At 34.6% G+C, this 11729-nt stretch overlaps 1 protein-coding gene and 1 long non-coding RNA gene across 6 annotated transcripts in view; one reads left to right on the top strand and one right to left on the bottom strand.

The window, feature by feature from the left end:
• The window catches only part of AKAP6 (A-kinase anchoring protein 6), a 274630-nt gene that overhangs the window by 47789 nt on the left and 215112 nt on the right, over positions 1-11729 (bottom strand). For all 5 annotated transcript variants that reach the window (XM_017741971.1, XM_017741970.1, XM_017741972.1 and 2 more), the window contains exons 10-11: positions 7176-7322; positions 3537-3761 (exon numbers count right to left, since the gene is read on the bottom strand). In XM_017741971.1, coding sequence (XP_017597460.1) covers positions 3537-3761; positions 7176-7322 — 372 coding nt within the window. The remainder of the gene's footprint in view (positions 1-3536; positions 3762-7175; positions 7323-11729) is intronic.
• On the top strand, positions 7-3742 carry LOC108448546. The gene is made up of 3 exons (XR_001864449.1): positions 7-916; positions 1674-1781; positions 3594-3742. It is a non-coding gene; the product is annotated as an uncharacterized LOC108448546 (long non-coding RNA).

Genomic DNA, 11729 nt, shown 5'->3' with positions numbered 1-11729 from the left:
GGGAAAGAGAACAGGTTCCTTTTTAAATTTTGCTACTGAAAACACTAGAGGCTTTCCCAGTTGTACATGATTGAGAAGGGATTCTGAGACAGACAGGTACTCACAAGTCTAAGCTTATTCTTGAGTAGCTGGTCTGTGAGCCAAAGCCAAAACAACTTTTTGAGGCTGATCATTTCTCTATATAATACACTTAAAGTCTTACGTTTTATTGCAAGTGACAGAAATATATAACTAATTATTTAGGCTCCCTTGCTGCTTTTGGAGGGCACTTTGCAGAGAAAAAAGCATGCTTTTTGAAGTTCCAGACACATAAAAGAAATGTGGCAGACCACTTCTACTGACAAGCTAACAGACACATAAATTTCTGGCTAGACCTTACTCAAATGAAACTTACTAAAACTTTCATGAAAGAATGCATACTCTTTTTATTGTTGGTTCTCATTCTTTACAGCTCCAAATCTCTCCTGACCCACAAAATAGCTATACATTGTTAGTTTAGGAAATCAGTTGTGCCAATTATTAGTCTCATTATATCTGGTATTTCAGGGGCTAGAACTATGTGTTTACCTGAGAATCTTGTGTTTAATTTAAAAAGTAAGATTCTGGTTCTGGCGCTCGTTGTTTTCTGTGAAAAGCTAGAAAACATGAACTCAAGGGACTTAAAGAGGAATAAAAAGCATAAATAAATAAAATAAACATATGTTTGTAGCTATGATGATCTCAAGAATTAGAAGTCCTTTTTTTTTAATTTTCTTCGTCCACATTTTGTGTTGCAACAGAAGAAATAACAGGAGTAAGACACCCAGGCTTCCCCCTCTACAGCTCAGCAACTTGTGTTCATTCCTTCACCCTTGAAGCTGAGGTTCGGCTACACTTGATTTTCTGTGAAAACCCTGAAAAGTCATCTAATCTCCAGGTATTTTATTTCCCTCATTTCTAAAATGGGGACAGTGGTAAAAATACCTACCTTAAAGGTTTAGTGGGGCTTAGTTCAGTAATGTTTGTACAGCATGTACAGCTCCTTGACTGGACAGTATTACAGAAATTCTAAGTATTATTATTACACAGGAGTATTCCAAAAGAAAAGAAATGCAGTAGCGAATTCTTTAATAAAAATAACACTCAGTTTAATATGGCATGATTTTCTATAAAAGAAAACAAAGAAGTCAAAATAGTATCCTACTAGTGGATTTAACAACTACTCCTCCCTCCACATTGCTCTCATCTTGGGTCCCAGCTGCATGTGAACTATATATTTGATTCATCCTCCAATTGCACAATGGAAGGAAAACACCTCAAAAGTGGAATAACTGTTTTTCCTAAGGCATAAGTGTAATTTAAAGTATAACATTATGGAATGAAAATCAAAGGTATTGCTGAGTTTATTTTATTAAAAATGTTTCCTTGTGTACAGTGGCTGCATGTATAATTGGGATGGTGCATCACAGTAAATTTCCATTAAGAAACAATGATTCACTTACCAAGTGAAAGCAGTAATAAGGTTAAACTCTTAAGTAAAGTGGAAAGTAAGTCAAACTAAACCCCAGCAGGTTTTCTACTAGTGGCATAGCTAATGTTTTTGAAAATGTTCTAAATGTTCTTTCTCAAATATATGTATTATACATTGCAGTATTGTTAATTATATCCATTTTCTCTTTTATACACTTCCCCAGGAGATCAGTGAAGAATGGAAAACTTACTTATAGTGGATTTCAGATTTAATGAGACAAAGACAGTTCAATATATATGACAAAATGATGTGCTCTCACCATATTTGATAGGTAATTATTTTTTATACTTTAATGGCTACCATTTTGAAAATAATTAATATATTATTTGTGTAATTAATAATCAACTGAGTAGGGAAATACTCTGGCTACATCATGGTGGGTGGTACTATCTTGTTTAACATCTCTAGAGCTTTTGGCATGACATCTTTTATATATGTATTAAAAGATTTAATTTGAGAGATTTATGCAATACATAAGATTGGTATGGTATTTCTGTGTGTGGTGTGTGTGTATATATATATATGTAAATTTAGATTTTAAAAAAGCTTGCCTGAAATTAGGCTTTTAAATACATAGTTCTGCACTTAAATAAATGCCATAATTTTCCACAGAAATAAAAATATCCAGCATTTCCTATGGAAAACATGCATCTATTGCTGTGAAGTTCTGCAGATCTATCAGCAGTCCTTCCTAATCACTAGCTTTGAAGTTTTCTGATAGATCAAACAGAATCATCATGACTTTTTTCCCCCATTAGCAGAAGACTGCAAACCATTAAAAAAATAGTATTGATGTCATAAGAAAACTTAAAATTGCTTTCAAATGGACAAGCTCAGGAACCTGAAAACCACTGACATTATCTACATTGACACACCATTCTCATGATTGGAGAATGAAGAGTTAAGGAATGACTACATGGGAGGAAAGTAAATTTTCTGCTGTTGTTTTCTTGAGCACTTGTACAAAAAAAAGTATGTTTAGAAGTGTTCACAACTTTGAGGTGTGTATTTAAGAAATTGTCCATCACCTTGAGAGTGCTATTGCCCCAGACACCCTGGTGTACTAGCAGAATAGAAAAAACCTCTTTATCCCTAAAGCTCAACAATGACTTTTGATTCCTTTCTTATTCTTTGGTCAAAGATCACCTGCAGAGTAAAGTGACCCGTAATGACGACTCAGGTGAGGGTTTATTTAGAAACTATGAACAGGAGAAAATTGCACATTTCTACCAGGTCTGTTTGCTAAACTAGCCCTCTTTCCTGAATAGTACCACTGCTAATGGGGAATGGAACAAAACATGTAACCTCCACTAAGTCAGTTGCAAAGCTGAACACTGGCCTTCAGCTGAAAGAGCTTTTCATCTGAATAAAGCATTGTGACTACAATCTTTTTCCCTCCTTTCTATAAATCTTCAGACTTAGGCTTAGGATGTGGCCTAGATTAATGCAAATCTCTGAGTGTATATGTCTTTTCCACATATCTAGTCACCACAACCTTGAATGCTTTCTCATGTATGCTAAATTTATCTCACTGTAATTGTCACCTCAGATAGGCTGCTCTTGACTCATATGTGCAGAGATATAGGTTATTAAACTGATGATCACACAAGACCTTAATTACCTGATGCCGAGAGTGAAATTCAGTGAAGATTTTGTGACAAAATTCAGTTGCTTTTTTTTGCCCCTCCCCATTTCAGGGGGGTTGGAAACAGATCATCTTTAGGGTCTCCTCCAAGCCAAACCATTCCATGATTCTATGTTTTACAGTGAGGTAGAAGGAAAGAATACTATTTCTTTTGCAATTCTGGTGCAATTAGCCCTCTAAAGCTCTCTTTTGCAAAAATGTTTACAAAATCAATATTATTGTAAGGATTCAGTAAAATAAACATGAATGAACACATAAATGAAGATGAAAACATATCATTAAATATATACATGCATTGCATTATGTGATGTATAAGATAAATATTTTATCCCACCATAAAGAAGTTTCTCTACAAAAGCTATGATTGGTTTTTTTTATTACCTTAAAATATTGCAGTTGTTTCTCAGCATTCATTGTTCCTTCATTTTCTTGTCTCAGACAGGAATTGAAGATGAAAAGCTCTGTATCTCTCAGCCACCCTTTCAGCTCTTTGATCCTGACCTCCAGCTGCCTTACCAGGCTGCCGCTTTCAGGCGAGAGCAGGTCACGTGGACCTAACCCACTGTGCCCTACCATTGTGTCTTGGATCTTCTCTCCTAGGGTTTTCTAATGCATCAGATAAAAAAAACATAGATTAGTCTTATGTACCAAAACATATATGGGTTAATGTGCTACAAGAAGAATCTGTTAAATGACTAGAGATGTGGTTTTTTTAATAATTATGACTAATATCAATCAGTTTCATTCTTTGTGTCCTTGTTTCAGTCAATTTCATTTTTTGTACCCTTGTTTCTCACTTATGCTGTTCTCTCTGGGTCACTGACTTTGCTAGAAGGATTATAAATCAGTGTTTACCAAGAGCAATTAAGGACAGAGGAGACAAAACGCTTCATAACTTTGTAAACTAGTTACTCTACAGAATTTGTCTGTGGCTTTAGAAACTTATGACCATAAGAGTTACAGGTTTCTAGGCAGCAACAGAAAATATGACAATCACTGAGTTCACCAGACTCCTATCCAAGGTACCATCTAAATTTTTTGGCAAAACACTGAGATATTTTTTGTGGTATGAACTGTCAGGTCATAATTTCCAAACATGTAGCCCTGAGGCTGTATAGAGGAGCAGTTAGGTCACAAAACAGATGGTTTGTTGTTAAAAGTGGATGAACTCATTCAGACACCAAAAATCCTCACTGTTGCTGAACATAAGGCAAATTTTTAAGGCAACCAAATTCAAATTTCAGTTCTCCATGTTAAGCATCCACTTTAAAATAATGGACCCGAGTAAACCTTCACCTCTTATTGCTAATGAAACTAATTTACTATAGCTTTTCAAATTAGTATTTCTAATAACAGAATCACTGAATTACATTTTGATAGTGGACGCTGGGTGCTTAATAAGTATTCTGAAGAGGCCAGGGATAGAAAGCTACCTTCCTTTTCAGTGTTTTGAAAGGCAATCCTTTAACATCACAAGGGAGATGTGCTGTTGCCTGCTTCTTCTATGCCAAGCAGTATTTTATCTGACCTATAAGAGGCTGTCAGGCTGACACTTATTATAAGCACTAGATCTGTGTTACTGATTGTAGAATATTGAATATACACTGACACTCACATCCAATAACCTTTTAAACTGATAATTAGTGGTGGTTAATTGTTGTAACATGAAGATACAGTTTTTAGGTGACCCAGTATGTCTGTCTATTGAAAGTGCATGCCATAGAAAGTTACTGGAATATAATTTATAACAATGAAATTAGCTTCCAAAAATAAGCTTTAAAACACAAATAAAATTAGAGCAACAGATAATTATCTGCTATGTGGCATTCTGTAAATCACGTCTTTAGGAGATCATAACTGAAAAACATGCTTTCCTGGCAACACCCTTCTATTTTCATGGTGCAAATATTGATAATTTGAAGACCCTCAGTGGAATCCAGCACTAGCTATTGTTTTTATGCTGTAACAAAAGTAGCAGCAGGAGGTGAAATCAATGCCCTTGGAGGGTAGGGTCACAAAAAAGAATTTATTGCCACTTTTTTGTTCTGGAACAGTTTGCAATCATAAATTCTTCATAAACAGAATACTTCAGAGAATGGTCCGTCTTCATAAATATACGACAGAGGACATCAATTTCATTTAATTCACAATTTGTGTCAGCACAGCAGATGCCAATGCCTGCCTTGATAGGGTTGTTTAATATGCAATTGAGACAGAGTAATATTCAGCACAGGGGACAAAATTTCACAGATTAAACTGTACGCACCACTGACATTTCATTCTAATGTATTTCCATTCCACAGTGTTCACCTTAGATGAAAGTAATATTAAAAACCATATCCCTCTATTTTGCCATTGTTAGAAGTTAAAATCCTTGTCTTTAATTTTTTTCATGCCAATTAAAATGTAATCATGCCAATTAAAACAGTATGTCTAGTGCTGTTAGTTTCTGCAGAGGTTTTTATTAAATTAAACAAAACTCTATCAAACTCTTATTATTATTCATAAAACTGCATTTAAAAGAAAAAATGTAATAGTTTTATTTTTCTGTAAATGTTGAAATTAATAGCAAATCTTAATCTGGAGGTATATTTTGATTTTAGCATACTGAGAAGCAAAAGGCTTCAAAATTTTTAAAGACTTTTTTTCTAGATTTTTAGAATTTTGATCTTATTTCATAGTTTTAAATCCTACCAGTTTTAATCAGTGCCACAGAATTAAGCTGATTGTCTACACTGAAATTCATAAATTTAAGGCTTACATCTGAAATTATTTTAAAAATAAAAGTTGTCATGATCAGATGTAAAAGACTGGCTTAATAAGTCCTTTTTTTATCAGTAAATTTATTAATGATCAAACAAGTTCAAAATGCTTATGGTGATGCTGCAGATTAAAAGTAATAAGATCACTGGTCATAAGGCAAATTTTAATATTTTCTGACAATTTGCACATTTAGAGAATCAAGTGATTAGAAGCAACTGTGCTTAACTAAAAAAGCCCCACCCTCTGAAACGGCTAATGCATTACCACATAACCTAAAGTGACACAAGTCAGTATTTAAAATGCTGTTGGCAGGTTGCATGTATAGCTTACTCATAATATATTAGAAATATTTTTTAAACTAGGATAATAACATGCAAAATTATGCAATGTAACTGTATTCCTAATATCACACATCTATAATTAATCATTTAAAGTAATTTATAAATTTATCTTACCCTTGATTTGAAGTGAAGGCAATTAAGGAGAGAAGTGGATGGAAAAATATATAGTTTGACCTCTCTCTCTCTCTCTCAGCTGTTTTACAACAATAGGACAATAGTGTCTCCTGCACAGTGCCATCACCGGTCTCTGGGTAACAGAATCCCTATATTGCTTTTTTTGCCAGATTCTTGTATCTCACTCTTTGGCTGAGACCCAGCCCATCATAGCGTGAAATGAATTACATGAAACTTTTTTGGCTTTTGTCAAAAGTGAGATGAATACAGCAGCATGAAACATATCCTGGCTGTATTTTCAGCTTCAGGTATGCAGATTTGTACTGAATCTGTATATTTGTTTTTGAGCCATCAGTGTGACCTGAAATATGCAGTGACAACCCCACTTTTCATCTTAAAGGTATAGTAAATAGTTAAACAGTAGATGTCTCTAACATGTACCTTCAGAATAAATTCTATTAACATTCACTCAAGCATGACAGTCAGTGTATATCAGATATACTGCATTATAGTTGACTTGGTGCATACCCGTAATACATGGCATATTTTACTTACATTTTTTATGTATTAAAGAACTAAAATTATTAAAGTCAGACAGGAGACAAGCATGGAATAAAAAAAATCAGCACAAGAGGAAAAGGCTATGGAGTTTTTATAATAGAATGAGTAGCTTCTTTGAAACGTACGTGGTGGATTGAAAGAGAGAGATATTTGTGCTCCAAATTAGAAATCAAACAGACAGTGTACTTCAACACACAAAAATGTACACATAACCCACAAACAGTAATAAAAATGCAAATACCCCAAGCAGTTCCCATTTTTCATTAATTGAATCCACTTTTTCAAGGAGATCGTTTGGTAGTAAAACACCACTTTTCTTCAGAGCTTCAACCTTACTAAGCAGTTCCATCTTTTTCGGGTGCCTGATTGACATTTCTACATTGTATCTCTAAAATGAAAAGAAATATATGTTGTTAGCTGCTGTAGAGAATCTTCTCCATAAAAAAAAAAAATTTTAATTGTATGTGCCTGGTTATGATCATGCTCCACCTAACATTTTCTAATTCTACTTTTTTTAAGCACACAACCTTCTCATTATATCATAAGAGATTTAGGTACCAAGCATGTAGACTTCTGGGTGACACATCTATTCAGGCAGTTATCAACTGATTACAGATAGTAATATTCAGTCTCTCACAATATTCACCTGTACAACAGTATTCACTAACACTCTCCCATCTGAATCTCAATCTACCTTTGTCTCATTCAGGTTAGAGGTATCTTATTTTTAAAATATGCTACTTCAGCAAATAATACTGAGGTTCTTCATGGGAAACAAACCAAAATGAAACAAAAAACCCCGAGGAAATAATTTCATACTTATGTTTCCTCTAGAGTTTATTTATTCTCTCTCTCATTGTGGTTTCTGTGTCATACATGGGCCTGAAAATGTGAGAAGTTTGACCTTCGAAAAACAAGTAGACATAGCTCCCTTAAAACACAATACCAGTAACTTGATTTTTATTGCATCAACCAACAGGAGCAGTGAACTGGCCCACAAATGAGAACAGACACAATGTTAATACAGTCCAATAGTTTCTTCAAGTTGAAAATACCTTCTATTTCATGCACTGTTATTTATTGTTAAAAAAGAAAAAAAGGACAGAGAAAACAGGTCTAAAACTGGAAGCTTCTTTCAGAAATTCTTTCATAGGACTTTCTAAATATTTAGGTCTATATTATTTATATGGTCTGTAGAAATGTATTCTAATCTACAGACACATTGGCAAATAAATATTTTTTTTAAAAATGTATTTTCTGAAAACTTGAATTAACTATTAAATATAATAGTTACTATAGTGGTTAATTATGTTTTCATAGTTGATACAGTAAATTAAAAAAAATAAATTAACACACAGTCACCCACATATACATACCCTCCATATAGTTAAGCTAATTAAGTATGAAAAGACTTATTGAGATGGAACTTCTGATATGGCCAAAAAAGTGCTTTTTACTTAAAGAGGAGAGTTCAGCACATATTCTCGCAAAGGTGTTTACAAAACATACATAAATTATGCAAAGCTATTAGAGAATTGCTTCCTAAACATTAAGCTTTCTTTGCTTCAAATTCACCCAAGAAAACTGCTATTACAGCTCATACTGAAAATGTTAATAACTGGGCTAAATACAAAAATTAAACTGGAATAAGGAATGTTTAAAACATGGGTTCCTTTGCCAGATCCAAGAGCATGCTCTGTAGGAAAACAAAGCAAAAATACAATTGCAGACAGCTTAAAGAAAATAATAAAGGTGTGAAATCACTGTTTCAGCTAACAGGTTCTCAGCATTTCCATGCATATGTTTGCATATTGTTAGTTTCATATTTTAATCTCTCATTTACACAACACATGCACATCATTTGTATTATGTAAACTTCAGCAAATATTAGTCATTTGTGGATCATAGAGCAAATGTTTTAAATGAGGTGATTTAAACCATTTCTCATTATTAATGAACACTGATCAGGTGTCTGCGTATCCAAAATTGCATGAATATGCATGGTAAAACCCAAGGAATTGTTTATCAAGAACTTGCCTTTTGACACTCTGTGTGCTGTGGCTGAGGTTTGAGACATGTACAACCATAGGCAATACCTACCAGGTTGGGCATTAGGGCTGGACCTGCCAAGAGGCAACACCATTTTATTCAACTGATGTGTTCAACAAGTATGATTCCTGGTCCTGTTTTATTGCCTTCTCGGCTAGAATGGCTGCTGGAGGAGATTACAATCTTCTTTATGTAATCTGATTTCTATTTAAAGATGATATAGCCGAAAAGGATTTGCATAATTATTTCCATAAGTACATGTAATATCAAAGGGAATCCAGAGTCCAATTTGCTAGGCACTGAAATCCAGTATGCGCAATTCCCTTTCTTTTGTCAAGTGAATTAATAGACTGAGGGAGTCCTCTAGCTGTGTGTCACTGGTGCAGGCACAGCTAGTTACTGCTCATCACCTGCTCTAGGCTGGCACTTGCTGCTGCCTGGGCTGGGGCTGGGGATGCTCCTGGGCAGTGCAGGACTGATGAAACAAAATACACTGCATGTTTCATAACTAAAATGCTCTTGTTAACTTAGAAACAGAAGTAATTTCATTTAATTTTGGACTAGATAAAATAATTCAGTGCTGCATAATCCAAACAGTGTGACAGATGTTATAAAAGGTTATTACATTAAAAACTAAATAAGCTAGATTTTATGTACGTGCTTTGTCACCATGTAACCTACTGTATAAACAAGCATGATGAAAGTGCTGATTGATAGAAAATGCATTATACAGTAACAGTAAAAGATGAGAGAATTCAGTTGATTATCAGATGTGCTGGTATATGACTGAGAGTCAGAATTGTTTCACTCCTGGATATTTAAAATGCAGAGCATATTTTAAGTTAAGGGAAGAGCTTAATGTACAGGAGGTACAGTTTGAGAACTGATAGCACAAGATGCTATTGTTAATGCTATTTTTTAATCCATTAAACACCTACACCCTGAGCAGTTGCATGGAAAAATTAGCTACCAGCTCTATCAGTGCTGCACAACCCTAGTCTGGTAGGACTACTTAATCCTGTGGTGAGAAGATAATTTAATCTGATTCATTCTTTCCTCAGCTTTAAGTGAGCAAAGACTGCTCCATTGTGACAGTCTGTGGATGTTATGATATAGATTACTGTTTAATAGCCAAAAATGAGATTAAGGAAGTTAAGGTCACAGGTTTCTTGCAATAGCCACAATAATAAATACATGGGTAATATTTAATTTCCCACAACACCTGTCATATAAACTGGGAAAAAAACCCCAAACAACAACATACTGGAAAAACCGCAAAATATTTACAGCATGATTAGCTGTGTGCATGTGTGCCTGGTTTTGTGTTCCCAAGGCCACTCAAAAGAAATCGAAAACATTGTTATGTAAGTTAAAGGATTTGGCCTTTTATTCCTTCTCTCTCAATACAATCAATATTTCTCAAAAGACAAAGAAAGGAATTAAAATAAATGCAGTAGCATTTATCCATTAATAAGTTCGGCAAAAATATTTAAGCCAAAGAAGTTGAATTCCAAAACAAAGCAAGTTAAAACCTTACTTCCCCTGATAAAAACATTCTAAGAAATCCAGGCAGGCTGATTGAGACATATTTTTTGACACTTTATACTAAACTGTGCCTTTTCTTTTTTTTCTTTTTTCTTTTTTTTCCTTAAAAAAATTATATAAAACATTTTTCGTGTGAAAAATCACACCCGAAATTTCTGTCCAAATGGAGACTGGAACAATGCCTTGTAACAGTGTTAATTGTCACCATGGAAACCAGAAGAATAAGCCATTTTGAAACTGGTATAGAAGGCACACATTGAGCAACTCAAGCATTTTTCAGTCTCCCTCAGTGTTAAGGAACAAGATGCCTAGTCACTGAGAGGTCAGAGAAAGAAATCATCATGAAAGGTTTGTAGATGTGCACTGTCTGGTAAACAATAAAAAAATCTGTACACAGTTAACAACTCTGTAAGACTGTGCACTGCATGTTTCAGAAAGAGAAACACCACAAAAAGATGATCAGGAGATCAGCAGATTCCACCCCTTGAGCAAAACATTAGGGCAATATTATGCGAACCTTGCCCCTAAAGCTCCCTGGGAATTCTGTTGTTGTAATAAAACTTCAGAAGAGAAAAGAAAAAAAAAAAGCCTGCATGATGGAATTCAAAATAATGCTCTAAAAGCACACAGAGAGATTAAGACATCCATTGTAAGACTTTTGTATGGTGCTTCTGTTGGTTATAGTGAAAAGAGACCAGACATACTGAACACACAGTGGAGCTATGGCTACGAAGTACAGAAGAATTAAGCCAATGAACTTTCTCCATTACTGGAATAAGGGTGTGCTCTTTGTAGATGTTCAGCATTCCATCATTCACAGGCTACCAAAGTATCTTCAGTCAGATGGCACCGTAGGATATACAACCGAGATCGGAATGGAGTGAGCTGCAACCTTAGTTTTACCTGCATTGAAATTCTAAACTTTAAATTTTGCCTTTTAGGGTGTTTTGACTGCAGCAGACACCAATAAGTACAGACACATACCCTCGGTGTCTGCATGTGCATGCACAGTCAGCAGTGGCTCACATTTGCAAAATATACTGCTTGCATAAAATTGAGTAAAGAATATTCTGCAAGCAAATTCACCAAATATGTAATAGATACATATATATAGATATATAGATATATATGCATATCTAGCAATATTTGTCCATCATCTCTTCACACACATTCTCACTTTGCTTTCTGGATAATGTTTGCA

This window comes from Corvus brachyrhynchos, unplaced genomic scaffold (assembly GCF_000691975.1).
Source record: "Corvus brachyrhynchos isolate BGI_N302 unplaced genomic scaffold, ASM69197v1 scaffold115, whole genome shotgun sequence".
Lineage (NCBI taxonomy): Eukaryota > Metazoa > Chordata > Aves > Passeriformes > Corvidae > Corvus > Corvus brachyrhynchos.
This window is presented reverse-complemented; position numbering and strand designations above follow the sequence as displayed.